The following is a 16504-nucleotide window of genomic DNA, read 5'->3' as shown; positions in this document are numbered from 1 at the left end:
AATTTTATTTGGTATTATTATAATACTTGTATTAGTCGTTTTTACACTGCTGATAAAGACATACCTGAGACTGGGCAATTTACAAAAGAAAGAGGTTTATTGGACTTACCGTTCCACCTGGCTGGGGAGGCCTCACAATCATGGTGGAAGGTGAAAGGCATGTCTCACATGGCAGCAGACAAGAGAAGACAGCTTGTGCAAGGAAATTCCCATCTTTAAAACCATCAGATCTCGTGAGACTTATTCATTATCACGAGACCGGCACAGGAAAGACCTGCCCCCATGATTCAATTACCTCCAAGCAGGTCCCTCCCACAACATGTGGGAATTCAAGATGAGATTTGGGTGGGGACACGGCCAAACCATATCATTCCACCCCTGGCCCCTCCCAAATGTCATGTCCTCACATTTCAAAAACAACCATGCCTTCCCAACAATCCTTCAAAGTCTTAACTTATTTCAGCATTAACTCAAAAGTCCACAGTCCCAAGTCTCATCTGAGACAAGGCAAGTCCCTTCCACCTATGGCCTGTAAAATCAAAAGCAAGTTAGTTACTTCGTAGATACAACGGGGGTACGGCATTGGATAAATACAGCCATTCCAAATGGGAGAAATTGGCCAAAACAAAGGGGCTGCAAGTCCCATGTAAGTCCAAAATCCAGCATGGCAGTTAAATTTTAAAGCTCTAAAATGATCTCCTTTGACTGCACTTCTCACATCCAGGTCATGCTGGCTGATGCAAAAGGTGGGTTCCCATGGTCTTGGGCATCTCCACCCCTGTTGCTTTGCAGGGTATAGTCTCCTTCCTGATTGCTTTCACGGGCTGGCATTGAGTATCTGTGGCTTTTCCAGGCCCACAGTGCAGACTGTCAGTGGATCTGCCTTTCTGGGGTCTGGAGGAAGGTGGCCCTCTTCTCACAGCGTGGTACCTCAGTAGGGGCTCTGTCTGGGGGTTCTGGGGGCTCTGACTCCACATTTCTCTTCTGCACTGCCCAGCAGCAGAGGTTCTCCGTTTGGACCCCCCAACCCGCCGGCAGCAGACTTGCCTGGGCATCCAGGTGTTTCCATACGTCTTCTGAAATCTAGGTGGAGGTTCCCAAACCTCAATTCTTGACTTATGTGCACCCACAGGCTCAATACCACATGGAGCTGCCAAGGCTTGGCAGCTTTCACCTTTTGAAGCAACAGTCCAAGCTGTACCTTTGCCCCTTTTAGTCATGCTGGAGTGGCTGGGATGCAGGGCACCAAGTCCCTAGACTGCACACAAGCAGGGGCACCCTGGGCCTGGCCCACAAAACCATTTTCTCCTAGGCCTCCAGGCTTGTGATGGGAGGGGCTACTGTGAAGACCTCTGATATGCCCTGGAGACATTTTCCCCCTGTCTTGGGGATTAACATTCTGCTTCTCATTACTTATGCAGATTTCTGCAGCCAGCTTTAATTTTTCCTCAGAAAATGGGTTTTTCTTTTCTATCACATTGTCAGGCTGCAAATTTTCCAAACTTTATGCTCTGCTTCTTTTATAAAACTGAGTGCCTTTAACAGCACCCAAGTCACCTCTTGAATGCTTTGCTGCTTAGAAACTTCTTCTGTCAGATACCCTAAATCATCTCTCTCAAGTTCAAAGTTCCACAGATCTCCAGGGCAGGAGCAAAATGCCACCAATCTCTTTGCTAAAACATAAGAAGAATCATCTTTGCTTTGGTTCCCAACAAGTTCCCCATCTCCATTTGAGACCACCTCAGCCTAGACCTTATTGTCCATATCACTATCAGGCTTTTGGTCAGAGTCATTTGACAAGTCTCTAAGAAGTTGCAAACTTTCTCACATTTTCCTGTCTTCTTCTGAGCCCTCCAAACTCTTCCAGCCTCTGCCTCGTACCCAGATCCAAAGTCACTTCCACATTTTCAGGTATCTTTTCAGCAACACCCCACTCCTTGTACCAGTTTACTCTATTAGCCTGTTTTTACACTGCTGATAAAGACATACCTGAGACTGGGCAATTTACAAAAGAAAGAGGTTTATTGCACTTGCAGTTCCACCTGGCTGGGGAGGCCTCACAATCATGGCAGAAGGTGAAAGGCATGCCTCACATGGCGGCAGACAAGAGAAGAGAGCTTGGGCAAGGAAATTTCCAGTTTTAAAATCATCAGATCTCATGAGACTTACTCTCTATCACAAGAGCAGTGCAGGAAGGACCTGCCCCCATGATTCAGTTGCCTCCCACCGGGTCCCTTCCACAACATGTGAGGCTTCAAGATGAGATTTGGGTGGGGAACAGCCAAACCATATCAGTACTCATGTTTTTAACTTTGCATCATTAAAATGTCAGCACAGATACTTCCCCTTCATAGTGGCCAATAGAGTTGGGCTGGGAGTGGCAGTGGTAAACACTTACCTCATACTATCCTGACATAACTTAGGATGGTGTGTATTCACAACAGTATGAGTAACAATAAATGAGAAGTTTTCAGTCACAGATGTCTTTCAGAGAAGCACAAATTGATAAATATACATGTATACTTACATAGGCAACAGAATGGAAGCACTGATAGAAAATAAGACACACATACAACTTTGGGAGAAGCTAAAAGTATTTTCAGCTAGAAAAGATATAATTGGGGAAAATTATTTTCCTACCAGTTGAAAGAACAAATCTTCCTTTCATACTCTTGATTGTGCATGTATATGGTGTCTATTTGCAGGGTTTGTGTACTTTTCTATAGATACTGTGGAATTCTCTTAACAGATTTTGGTTGCACCATACTTGATTACATACACAAGGGCCTTAGTATATCCCATAGCTTAATTGAATCTATGGCATAGAAAAGTTTAAGTAGATAGCTTTAATATGTAATGCTTCCTTTCTAGAGCTGATTTTCAGCAGCAGTGAATGGAAGTGGCAGAATGTGGGGTTTACAAGTCAGCATTAGTTTCTTTTTTTTTTTCCCATTAGTTATTGGGGTACAAGTGGTATTTGGTTCCATGAATAAGTTCTTCAGTGGTGATTTGTGAGATCCTGGTGCACCCATCACCCAAGCAGTATACACTGCACCATATATGTTGTCTTTTATCCCTTGCCCCCCCCCCACTCTTCCCCCACGAGTCCCCAAAGTCCATTGTATCATTGTTATGCCTTTGTGTCCTCATAGCTTAGCTCCCATATATCAGTGAGAACATATGATGCTTGGCTTTCCATTCCTGAGTTACTTAGAATAATAGTCTCCGGTCCCATCTAGGTCATTGCAAATGCTGTTAATTTTTTTTCTTTTTATGGCTGAGTAGTATTCCATCATATATATATATACACACACACACACATACATACATACATACATACATACCACAGTTTCTTTACTTGTTGATTGATGGGCATTTGGGTTGGTTCCACGATTTTGCAGTTGTAAATTGTGCTGCTGTGAACATGCATGTGCAAGTATCTTTTTTTCGAATAATGACTTCTTTACCTCTGGGTAGATACCCAGTAGTAGTATTGCTGGATCAAATGGTAGTTCTACTTTTAGTTCTTTAAGGAATCTCCATACTGTTTTCCGTACTGGCTGTACTAGTTTACATTCCCACCGGCAGTGTAGAAGTGTTCCCTGATTGCTGCATCCAGGCCAACATATACTGTTTTTTGATTTTTTGATTGTGGCCATTCTTGCAGGAGTAAGGTAGTATCGTGTTGTGGTTTTGATTTGCATTTCCCTGATCATTAGTGATGTTGAGCATTTTTTCATATGTTTGTTGGCCATTTGTATATCTTCTTTTGAGAATTGTCTATTCATGTCCTTAGCCCACTTTTTGATGGGATTTTTTTTTCTTACTGATTTGTTTGAGTTTGTTATAGATACTAGTTATTAGTCCTTTGTCAGATGTTTAGATTTTGAAGATTTTCTCCCACTCTGTGGGTTTTCTGTTTATTCTGCTGACTGTTCCTTTTGCCATGCAAAAGTTCTTTAGTTTAATTAGGTCCTAGCTATTTATCGTTGCTTTTATTGCTTTTGCTTTTGGGTTTTTGGTCATGCAATCCTTGCCTAAGCTAATGTCTAGAAGGGTTTTTCAAATGTTATCTTCTAGAATTTTTATACTTTCAGGTCTTAGGTTTAAGTCCTTAATCCATCTTGAGTTGATTTTTGTATAAGGTGAGAGATGAGAATCCAGTGTGATTCTGCTACATGTGGCTAACCAATTATCCAGCACCATTTGTTGAAAAGGGTGTCCTTTCCCCACTTTATGTTTTTGTTTGCTTTGTTGAAGATCAGTTGACTATAAGTATTAGGGTTTATTTCTGGGTTCTCTATTCTGTTCTATTAGTCTATGCCTATTTTTATACCAGTACCATGCTGTTTTGGTGACTGTGGCCTTATAGTATGGTTTGAAATCAGGTAGTGTGGTGCCTCCAGATTTGTTCCTTTTGCTTAGTCTTGCTTTGGTTATGTGGGCTCTTTTTTGGTTCCATATGAATTTTTCTAACTCTGTGAAGAATGATGGTGGTATTTTGATGGGGATTGTATTGAATTTGTAGATTGCTTTTGGCACTGTGGTCATTTTCACAATATTGATTCTACCCATCCATGAGCATGGGATGTGTTTCTTTTTGTGTCGTTTGTGATTTCTTTCAGCAGTGTTTTATAGTTTTCCTTGTAGAGGTCCTTCAACTCCTTTGTTAGGTGTATTCCTAAGTATTTTATTTTTTTAGCAGCTGTTTTAAAAGGGGTTGAGTTCTTGATTTGATTCTCCACTTGGTCACTGTTGGTATATGGAAGAGCTACTGATTGTGTACATTGTGATTTGTATCTGGAAACTTTGCTGAATTTTTTTATCAGTTCTAGGAGCTTTCTGGAGGACTCTTTAGGGTTTTCAAGGTAAATGATCACATCGTTAGCATACAGGGACAGTTTGATGCCTTTTATTTCTTTCTCTTGTCTGATTGCTCTGGCTAGGACATCCAGTACTATGTTGAAGAGGAGTGGTGAGAGTGGTCATCTTTGTCTTGTTCCAGTTCTCAGAGGGAATGCTTTCAGCTTTTCCCCATTCAGTATTATGTTGGCTGTGGGTTTGTCATAGATGGCTTTTATTACATTAAGTTATGTCCCTTGTATGCCAATTTTGCTGAGGGTTTAATTATAAAGCGTTGCTGGATTTTGTCGAATGGTCTTTCTGCATCTATTGAGATGATCATGTCATTTTTGTTTTTTATTCTGTTTATGTGGTGTATCACGTTTATTGACTTGTGTATGTTAAACCATCCCTGCATCCCTGGTATGAAACCCACTTGATCATGGTGGATTATCTTTTTGATATATTGTTGGATTCAGATAGCTAGTATTTTGTAAGGTTTTTAGCATCTATCATTCATCGAGGGTATCTTCTTTTTCGGTTGTGTCCTTTCCTGGTTTTGGTATTAGGGTGATGCTGGCTTCATAGAATGAATTAGGGAGGGTTCCTTCTTTATCTTGTGGAATAGTGTCAAAAGGATTGATACCAATTCTTTGAATGTCTGGTAGAATTCTTCAGTGAATCATCTGGTCCTGGACGTTTTTTGGTTGGCAATTTTTAGATTACCGTTTCAATCTCGCTGCTTTTTATTTTTCTGTTCCGGGTATCTAATTCTTCCTGATTTAAGTTAGGAGAGTTGTATTTTTCCAGGAATCTATTCATCTCTTCTAGGTTTTCTAGTTTATGTGCCTAAAGGTATTCTTAGTAGCCTTGAATGATCTTTGTATGTCAGTGGTGTCAGTTGTAATCTCTCCTGTTTTGTTTCTTAGTGAGGTTATTTGGATTTTTCTCTCTTCTTTTCTTGGTTAATCTTGCTAATGGTCTGTCAATGTTATTTATCTTTTCAAAGAACCAGCTTTTTGTTTCATTTATCTTTTGTATTTTTTTGTTTGTTTCAATTACATTTAGTTCTGCTCTGATCTTGGTTATTTTTCTTCTGCTGGGTTCAGGTTTGGTTTGTTCTTATTTCTCTAGTTTATTGAGGTGTGACCTTAGATTGTCTGTTTGTGCTTTTTCGGACTTTTAGATGTAGGTGTTTAGGGCTGTGACCTTTCCCCCTAGCACCGTCTTAGCTGTATCCCAGAGGTTTTGATAGGTTGTGTCATTATTGTCATTCAATTCTAAAAGTGTGTCCAAAGTTTCCTGAATTCTTTATTGTTTTTTCTTTAAGCTATCTATTTCCTTGAATATTTCTTCATTCACTTCTTGTATCGTTTTTTGGATTTCCTTGCATTGGGCTTCGCCTTTCTCTGGTCCCTCCCTGATTAGCTTAATAGCTGACCTCCTGAATTCTTTTTCAGGTAAATCAGGGATTTCTTCTTGATTTGGATTCACTGCTGGTGAACTAGTGTGATTTTTGGGGTGTTGAAAAGCCTTGTTTTGTCATATTACCAGCGTTGGTTTTCTGGTTCCTTCTCATTGGGTAGGCTCTGTCAGAGGAAAGGTCCAGGGCTGAAGGCTCTTGTTCAGATCTTCTTGTCCCACGGGGTGTTCCCTTGATGTAATACTCTCTCCCTCTTCTTGTGGATGTGGCTTCCTTTGAGCTGAACTGCAGTGACTGTTGTCTCTCCTCTGGGTCTAGCCACCCAGTGAGTCTTCCTGGCTCCGGGCTGGCACTGGGGGTTGTCTGCACAGAGTCCTGTGATGTGAACCATCCATGGGTTTCTCAGCCGTAGATACCAGCGCCTGTTCTGGTGAAAGTGGCAGAGGGTGCAGTGTACACCGTGGGGGTCCTTAGCTTTGGTGGTTCAATGCTCTATTTTTGTGCTGGTTGGCCTCCTGTCAGGAGGTGGCGCTTTCCAGAGAGCCTCAGCTGTAGTAGCTTGGAGACAGACCAGTGGTGGGTGGGGCCGCAGAACTCCCAAGGTTGTATGTCCTTTGTCTTCCACTACCAGGGTGGGTAGGGAAGGACCATCAGGTGGGGGCAGGGCTAGGCGTGTCTGAGCTCAGACTCTCCTTGGGCGGGTCTTGCTGCGGCTGCTGTAGGGGAATGGGGATGAGATTCCCAGGTTACTGGAGTTGGGTACCTAGGAGGATTTATGGCTGCCTCTGCTGAGTCATGCAGGTTGTCATGGAGGTAGGGGAAAGCCGGCAGTCTCAGGCTTCACCCAGCTCCCACACAAACCAAGGGGTCTCACTCCCAACACACCCTGAGTCTGTTTCCAGGCAGAGGGCCAGTCGGGCTTGAAAACTTGCCCGAGGCTTTCTACCTCCCAGAGTATTTGGGGTGTCTCCCGGGTCCTGTAGGAGCAGTCTGTGAAGATCTGTGGCTCTTCTCAGGATTGCTGGCCTGCTCTTGCAGTCGATCTGGAGGTGAAATTCACAATGCAAGCCTCCGCATGCTGCTCTGTCTGGAGCTGCAATCTAGTCCTGCCTCCCATCTGCCATGATCCAACCAGCATCAGTTTCAATAGCTCCTGCCTCCTTTAGGGTCTCTCCTTCTTCTCTTCATAGTTATTCCTTGAGTTTTGTGGGGGAGGCTTATATCATCTCACCTAGATAGAAGAATTACCTAACCCTTCCACTCTCTTCAACATTTTTTATTTTGAAAAAATTAAAAATTACAGAAAGGTTGAAAGAATAGCACAATGAAATGCATCCTGCACCTAGATTTTTTTTTTTCCTCCTTTGGACGAGCCATTTAAGAATAAGTTGCAGATGTCATGGCACTTCCTTTCTAAATATCTTAGCATCTATCTCCTAAGAATAAAAATGTTCACTTCTATGATTGCAGTATGATTATCACAGTCAGGAAAGCTAACGTTGATGGAATACTGTAATTTAAAACATAGTTCATAGTCAGATTTGCACAGTTGTCTCAGTATTGTCCTTTATTTTTCCCCCAATAAAAGATCCAGTCAAAGAGCACCCGTTGCATTTAGTTGTCATGTCTCTTTAGTCCTTTTTCTTTTTGTTTATTTTCCTTTCCTTTCCTCTTTCTCTCTCTTCCGTCTTTCGTTTCTTCATGACATTGACAGTTTTTAAATGTCCAGGCCAGTTATTTTATCTTACTTTCTACTCCTAAAGCAAACATAATTAAAGAAATAGGGAGTTTGCCTTATGCAAGTTTAAAGTTTTTTTCTTTCTTTCTCTTATGAACCTCCATGATTTTCTGACTTACTAAGAAGCCTCTAAGAAGATGCTATATTCATTCCTATTGGATGCATGAAATTAAAGGTAGCTTTTTGTTCCTAAAAGTCTCTGTCCTGATAGACTCTTCCAAAGACTCACTTCTCAGAACATTTGTGAGGCTGGCGAATATATAGCAGGTGCACTTTTGACAGAATGGCAGGTGTCTCTAGGAATTTGTTTCTGATATTCATAGGACTCGTTCATAGCTGATTCTGTATTCATATCAATAGTGAATACTTAGCTGCATTTCTTACTTAGAGTTTGGTTGGTTCAAGTCAGTTATTTTGTTTCTTAGCAATAGTCAAATCTTTCAACTTAATACTAATCATATATATAAAGAAGAAAGTAAATCTCATTCTGATCATTAGAGCTTTTCAGTCATGAAATTAATGTTTCTTGTTACTATCAGTGATTCCTCTTGAGGTTTCAGTGATGTGAAATAGTTTGTCGTTACATCACATCTCTCCAGGTGTAGAGTCTGATGAGTAAATTTTAGGACACGTTAGAAAAGACTTGGCAGTTTCAGTATGGGGCAAATATAAAATGAATGAGTTTGTGTTTTAGCTTTTTAAATATTAATATACTTTTTTAAAAAAAAATTATAGACAAGAGAAAGACAAATATTCAGAGTTGAAGTAGGAGAAATCTTTCTTCATTAAAGATCCTGGCCATATCCTAAAGTTGTATTCAAAAAGAGCAATATTTTTGATTGTTTGTTTGGTTTTGTGTTTTTACTTGATTCCCATGTCCTTTATACAGCTCTTCTTCATCAATTCTCATTGAATTTCAAAAGTAGCTACTAGCTTAGAAGACAGGAACTTACAGATGTGTGGCAGGCAAGAGTGAGATGGGAGTAAAAACTGGCTCAGTTAACTGGTTTGTAACTTCAGCCTGTTAGAAGCTTGTTTCTTTTAGTGCACATGGGAGCTTTTTTTGGTCATGCAAAAGCATACAAGGTTATCCAGGAAATTTTTGCTTCATTATAAAATGGAGAAAATGAAGTCATATAAGCTCCCTGAGACATTAAGAAATATAGTCTGTTCCACTGGAGATAACACAAGTAATTATCACAAAAGGGGTTGGTTATCATTTAAAGGGGAAATATTATGTTGACATAATATATAATTTCAGCATCTGTTGTGCCTTATTTTGGATTATAAATCCAGACTAATGGATCTGTGGAGCTGTTTAGCCCTTTTCTCATCAAATTCCCATGCCTCCTGGAAAAGTTGACATATGAAAGATTCAATTGAGGTAAGCGTTTTGCATTTAATAACACTTTCATTCTGAAACTAGTATTACTAAGTGTCTGCTGTGCGAAAAGTTATTTTATTTAATTCATAGGTCAATCTTGCCAAGTAACTGTTCTTCCCTAAACAGATAAGGAAAGTGAGGCCTAGAGAGGTAAGATAATTTGTACGAGATAACATGGCTAGTGTGAGGACTGAGATTCAGATTCTGTTCTTTCTGACTAAGTTTTGCCCTAATTCATCAATTAGTATGAGTCTTCTCAGAGATCAGGTTAATCACCAGTGAGTAATGCCAGATTAGTAACTGTTGAGAATGTTGTGGGAATAAGGAATAGAGACCAGTTAACCCACACACCCCATCTTGTCTTTTACTGGCCGCCAACCACTGTAACCTCCCTATCTAACATGGCTAAATGGCCAAGTATGAGACTTCACAAATGTATGCTATAGTAATTGGGCCATTGGCCTCCAATCCCAAAGTGAAATCCAAGCAAACCAAACTGTATCATGGCAGAGCTCTTTTCATCCAGGTTAGGTGTAGACCTAGGACTGATGTAGGCCAAAGACTTTTCTGTCCTTTTTTTAAAATCCCAGAGGTAAATCTCAGATCTTAGTATTCCAATGGTCCGTGGAAAAGCAATAGAGGGCCAGGCATGGTGGCTCAAGCCTGAAATCTCAGCACTTTGGGAGGCTGAGGCAGGCAAATCACTTGAGCCCAGGAGTTCAAGAGCAGCCTGGGTAACATAGCAAGACCTCATCTCTTCAAAATATAAATTCAAAAATTAACCAGGCGTGGTGGCTCACACCTGTGGTCCCAGCTATTCAGAAGGCAAAAGTAAGAGTATCCCCTGAGCCTGGAAGATCTAGGCTCCCTTGAGCTATGATCGGGCCACTGTACTCCAACCTGGATGTCAGAGTAAGACCTTGTCTCAAAAAGAAGAAAAGAAAACAGAAATAGCCCCAGTGCCAAAAACCATGCTGGCATCAAGTGCCTGTCTCGTGGTGACTGTGGCCTCCTGAGCTTGCTAGGTAGGCAAAGGCAGGAAGAGGATGAAATCCCAGATGAGAAAAATGGGACTTTTGACACTCTGGACCAAGGAAAATTTCCTCCCCTTGCTCCTGACTGCCCCTGGGGAATGGAATTAGTATAAGAGAGCTCAGAATAGAGAGAAAACTATGAGCTGAGGACAGCTGAAACTGCCAGACTACACTTCTCTTCTTTGGACTCAGAGTTGCTTCCTATTCAATGGCTATTTGATTTTCTTTCCCCTTCAGGAAAGAGAGATTTAAACAAAAGAGGAAATGTAGCCTTCACATTCTCCTTGTCCCTAGGCAATGCCTGTGTTTAAGGATAAAGAACGTATATATTTATGTGGTTCTGTTAATATAAATATTTAATATCTGCATAAAAGGAGTACCTTTGGATGGTAAATTTCCACTTTAAAAAATTAACTGACCAGCTTCAGCAAGCTTAATTATTATAGCACAAGAGGTTTTGTATTTGTTTTGGGTGATGATAAAAGGGCTCAGTGGTAAGAAGCGGTGTAGGGGTGCGGAAACTGGGGAGCAATATTCTCAACTGTAATGAAAATTTATCCGTGTGGTAACTTTTGCTTTGAATACGAATCAGAGGGAGTTCATGCTTTGAGACAAATTTATGGTTAGCAGTAAGATAAAGGCCTGTTTTACTGCCGCCTTTTAACTTAATAAATCTTAATTGCTTTCTCTCCATAAATTAAAGCATTTACCATGCTATATCCTAATTATCATATTTGTCATGTATAGCATCAGTTTCACAGAGTAATTGCCATGTGGGCTTTTTGGAAAACATCACCTTCTATTCTTTGTTTTAATGCCTGATAGGAATTGCCAGCTGGATTTTCAGTAAAGACTCTAGTCTTGCCACGTCGCCTCAATTTTTTAAGGATGTACAGATACTTATTGGACTAACTTTGGGTGTTACAGCATCATGGGCTCACCAATTGAGGGCAAAGTAGGAAGGGGAGAGAAATGGTGTGAATTGTGGACTATTTTGAAAGACATTCAATTTTATTCCTTTGAAGTACATAACAAGATATTTCTCAGAATAGATCCTAGAGACTGGCTTTTGTGAATAGATTTATTTGTAATTAGTGGAATTTCACATAAAAGCACTAAAATTCTAGAGAATATGTTATGGACTTAAGTAAGTTATATAATCTTCTTTATTCTGTTAATTTGCTTAGCAAACCCTTTCCTGGTATTTAATGTAGATTTACAGTTCAGTTCAATCCAGATGAGTTATCACAAATGTTCCTTATAAATTAGTTGGATTTCATAATTCTTGGCTCCACGCATGTGAAAAGGGTATCCACAAAATTTTCAGTTTTAAGTTGACTGGACAGACTAGAGAGTGGCATTATTTTATTGAATGGCTGTTTATTTATCAAAAGAAAAAAGGACAGAAATGAACATAGAACTGTATGTATTTGCTGTGGTAGTTTTGGCCTGTGTGTTCTCAGCTCTGTGCTACACCACTTCTCTACTCCACTCTGAATGGCAGGGAGGCTGCTCCTGCAGGCTACAGATCCTAGAGCCCCCGCTTGGCTGGCTTCTGGCTGGGTTAGGCCAGCAGGAGGCTCTGATAAAAGACTAGAGGTAGGAGGAAAGGAGCAAGAGGGTATTTCGCCTTCGCTCTCTGCCTCCAGCAACATCTCTGATAGAGGGTGGGTCTTACCCATGGCTCCAGCTTCTAGCGTGTTTCCAGCATCCTCTGATGGCTCCGTACCCTGGGGTAGGAGTGGGCTCCTGCTGTTGAGAATCTCTAATTTGCCCAAATGTGCCCTGTTTGACGTTTCAGCTGTTCTCTCATGTGTAATAAAGTCTCTGTGTTAAAAGAGTGGTTTCCTTTTCCTGATTCATATATTTTTGTAGAACACTTTGCTTTTATGTCACAGCTTATAGTCTTTTCGATGTTGATGAAGGAAATGTTAACTTATTCATTATCTCATTTAATCAGCTTGGTATTATATTTAGGTGATGGGGCAAAGAAGAATAAGACAAAATGACCTGATTGCCCTCGGGGAACTCAGTCTGTTTGGGGAGACAGTGTGTTCCCCAAGTGCCAGGGGAGCTAAATGGAAGAAAGACCTCGACTGTAGTAGTGGTGGGAAAGATGTCACAAAAGAGGTGACATCCGAAAGTCTTGCCGGATGCTAAGATCTTGCTGAATCAGATGCGGAAGAGCATTCCCAGCAGAAGCAGCAGTTTGTATGAAAGCGTGTCTCATGTTTGGCTGCGGGAACATGGTGGAAGCAGCAGTTTGTATGAAAGCGTGTCTCATGTTTGGCTGCGGGAACATGGTGGTCAGGGGGACTGGAGGAAGAGGAAGCTAGAGAGGTGGTCGGGGTAGACCACCAAGGGCACTGAAGCCTCTGCCAGGCAATTGGACTTTATCCTGTTAGGACTGGGAAGCAGTGAAAAGGATTTTAAGCAGAGGAATTACATGAACGGATTTATCCTTCAAAAAAGTCGCCCTAGGAGAGGTGTGGAAGAGAGACTAAAAGGCTGAAAACGGAGGCAGAGAAACCTCCTGGCCAGGTGGTGAGTGGCAGAAGTCCTGGTGGGAGTGGGTGGTGTTTAAACAAAGACCTGAATTAAAACTGAAGGCATGATATGTTAAGAAAGTAGAATGTGGAGAACTTGGTGATTTGTTTGAAAGTGCTAGGAGCTGTTGTTAAATGATGGTCTCAGAGATCAGGGAATGTTTGTCTGGTTTAGCTAAATAAATGTTAAAACTAGAAGCCTTATTCTCAAATTGGGGTCACTGTGTCCTCTTAGAGGTCTCATGCAAACTGAGTTGTTTATGTTGCTTATGAGCTGGATGTATCTTAGGTTTCAAAGAAGTTATGGTTGCAGCACTACGCAGGTCTTACAATAAGCCAAACAAGCAATTCTTTATTAAAAAGCATTTGCTACTCCCACCACCCACCACCCCAAGATCTTTTTCCTGGCCATGATGTGCCTTATCTCTCTCTACTAGTCATACAATTTGTTGGCCACCCACTGTGTATTTATCTCATCTCCTACCTCTACCCATCACAGCTTTCTCATCTTCTGATTAAATAGAAGAATTAGCCTCTTATTTGATAAATCATTGTATGGGTACCTGTGTCTAAGGGTTTCTGAAGTCTAGCAATAGAACATCCTCTGCTCGTTGAGAAAACATGTAGGCTCACCCGTCACCAAGCCCTCCACGTGTCAGAGACTGCACTGAAAGAACACTCAATTCTTTCATGTAGTTAAGAGAACACAATGCTCGCCCTCTGGGAGTTCAACATCTGGAAGCAAATCTGAAGAGGGAGAAACTGGCAAGGAGAAACACATTAGAAATAGCATCTGCCTTAAATGATGTTCGGTAGGATTTGGGTTGAGGTGCTGCTCTGGGGTTATGGCCTGGTGTTAGTAGTCTTGATAGCTAAAACTAACATGCTTCTTTGTTGTAAGATTTCAGATTGAATATAGTGTTTGAGAGCCTGGGTTCTGGGGTCTGACTTCCTGGCTCTGCCACTTCCGTGTGTCACCCTGGCCAAACTATGTCATCTCTATGCTTGCCGTCACTGTAAGATGAGGATCATAATAGTATCTCCCCTAGGAATGAGAGGATTCAATGGCATGTGTGTGTGATGTGCGGCACACCTCCTGACGCAATAAATGCTCGCTGCTGACCCTTGCTGAAGCCAAAAAGAAGCCCCTGAAGGCTCAGCTGAGAAAGGTGTGCTACGTGAGTACCAAAGATTGCTCGCCTTCTTTCCAAACAAGAGCTGCTCCGGCTAACCCTGAGATCCTTTGTAGTCATTTAATTACAAAGAAATTCTGGAACATACTTTCTTCAAGCCAAGTTAGTCTTTTTAGTTTTTAAGTTACATCTTGATTGTATCACACACAATCAGTTGTCACTTCAGGGCACTTCCAGAAACAAGTTTGCAGGCCAGCCTGTGACAAACGACACCTTAGACGAGACTGGGGCGTCACTGCCTCTCTGAAACCTTCCATTGATACTCATCCCCTCCCTCCTCCTTTGAGTTCAACACACATTCATCAAGCACCACAATGTTTCAGGTTCTGTATTAGGCTCCAGGGATATAAGGGTGGACAGACAATTCCCATCCTCACGAAATTTGCAATTGTGTGGAAATATATGTGAACAAATTCAATCCACTGTGATAGAGGCCCCAATGGGAGTGTAGAAGGTCAGAAGAGGTACACAGAAAAGACAACAAGGAAGGCTTCACAGAGGTGGTGACATCTCACTAGGATTTTGAAGGGAATAAGAATGGGGAGAATCAGAAGATCCGCACGGGTTGCACAGGAGAACTACACCAGAGGTGTTGTGGGGAGACGTGGTAGTAGATGAAATTGAAGATGTAGGCAGGAGCTTGATCATTAAGAGCTTGGCCTTTGTTTTGGGAACATCAGGGGCCACTGAGGGACTTCAGGTAACAGAATGCCACAGATTCACAATTTTAGCAGGATCACCCTGGTATGAAAGACAAACTTGAAAAGGGTTTGCAGACGCTGGCAGGTTCATGTCACCACTGCGGATTCATTGAGGGCAGAGACAGAGTCCTATTCATCTCTGTATCCCTAAAGTTTAGTGCTTTATAGACATTTAAGAATTTTTTTTGGAGTGAAGACAGCCCAAGTTGAATTTTCCCATTCTGTATCCTATCCTCAGAACATGCTGACCTGGACCTCCATCTGTCACAAGCAGCTTGACTAAGATCCTAGGAAATTCCTTTTTTTATTGGCATTCTTTTAACTGGCACTGTCTGTTTACTAGGCCCTCGGTGCAGCTGTAGTGTGTGATGATGGATGCTTATAATTCTGACCTCGAAGTACTTCATGGCTTCTAAATCATCAAAAAAAGATTAAAGCATATTCTCAGTATCACTGTAGTGTTTGTGTGTTTTACTGCCTTCTTCTCTGGAAAGTGGTGGTTTATGAAGTGCCCGTGTACTTGTGTGCACACGGACACAGTGAGAGTCTGTGTTGGTCCTCAGCTGTTCACCCACGGGGAGGCTATGGTGCATGCTCGAAAATAAACAAACAAAATAATCTGAGTTCTCTTCATGCCTAGAAGGAGGAAGCGCTTGGTCCGAGGGGCAAAGTGGCTTGAAATGAGAGCGAAAGCAGTGGTTAGGAAAGCAGAGGGAATGATGAGGCAGAACTGGTACAGACCAGGAGTCAGGCAGTTTATGAGCCAGCCGTGGCTGGTTGCATTCTGGCCCCAGGAAGAGGAAAGCCAGGGTCGGGACTCCAGTTTCACATTCTGTGTGCCTGGACCCGAATCATCAGGCTTTTATTTGGCAGGATTTTCCACCCAGCTATATTTGTATCTTAGTAACAACCGCTCAGTAAAATGCCAAACATTAGGCAAGTGAAAACATCAATAATTAGAGCCTCCTGTTCCCCACACATCTTTTCTTGAAAACCTTTGTTGCTGCAGGGCTGACATTATTAGGCATAGAATGAAGAACTCCAAATAGAAACTGTGAAATGGCTCCATCTTATAACCTGAGTCCTAAAAAATAAGGATGTGATGTTGTCACTAGGAGGGAGATTTGTTTGGGTTTCTTTTTTTTTTTTTTTTTTTTTTTTGAGATGGAGTCTCACTCTGTTGCCCAGGCTGGAGTGCAGTGGCAAGATCTCAGCTCACTGCAGTCTCCACCTTCCGGGTTCAAGTGATTCTCCTGCCTCAGCCTCCCAAGTAACTGGGACTACAGGCGCTTTACCACTTGCCAGTTCTGTGAATTTGGGCAAATGTTTTAGACTCTTTGTGTTTTAGTTTTGTTTTTTTAATCTGAAATATTAGAATAATACAGATTCCTTATTTTACAGGGTTGCTGTGAGGCTGAAATAAAACGGTGGGTGTGGAAATGCTCAACTAGAAAGCCCTATCTGTATCAATAATAGCATATTAAATATACTAAAGAACATCATAAATATCCTAATAAAAATAGAAATATATTTCATCTGCAAACATGACGTCCTCCAAAATTTTCCCAAAGTAGAGTAGGGAAATGAAGTGTTTATTGAATCTCTACCTTAGGGGAGGTGTTCCAGCTATCACTTTATCCATT

At 41.5% G+C, this 16504-nt stretch overlaps 1 protein-coding gene across 25 annotated transcripts in view; it reads left to right on the top strand.

The window, feature by feature from the left end:
- Positions 1–16504, top strand: part of GATB (glutamyl-tRNA amidotransferase subunit B) — an 84918-nt gene that overhangs the window by 20159 nt on the left and 48255 nt on the right. For 4 of the 25 annotated variants that reach the window (XM_074040619.1, XM_074040608.1, XM_074040614.1 and 1 more), the window contains exons 1-2: positions 12652–12965; positions 14017–14145. The exons of 9 other annotated variants lie outside the window; for them this stretch is intronic. Coding sequence is in view for 1 of the 16 variants with exons in the window: in XM_074040600.1 (XP_073896701.1) it covers positions 9370–9387 (18 nt within the window). In the remaining 15 variants the exon portion in view is untranslated. Of the gene's footprint in view, positions 1–9304; positions 9388–12651; positions 12966–13868; positions 14146–16504 lie in introns of those variants that run through there. 12 more of the 25 variants (XM_074040618.1, XM_074040607.1, XM_074040610.1 and 9 more) reach the window with 6 other exon arrangements.

The sequence above is a fragment of the Macaca fascicularis genome, chromosome 5 (assembly GCF_037993035.2).
Source record: "Macaca fascicularis isolate 582-1 chromosome 5, T2T-MFA8v1.1".
Classification (NCBI taxonomy): domain Eukaryota; kingdom Metazoa; phylum Chordata; class Mammalia; order Primates; family Cercopithecidae; genus Macaca; species Macaca fascicularis.
The sequence above is the reverse complement of the archived record's forward strand: the minus strand, read 5'-3'. Positions and strand labels throughout refer to the sequence as shown.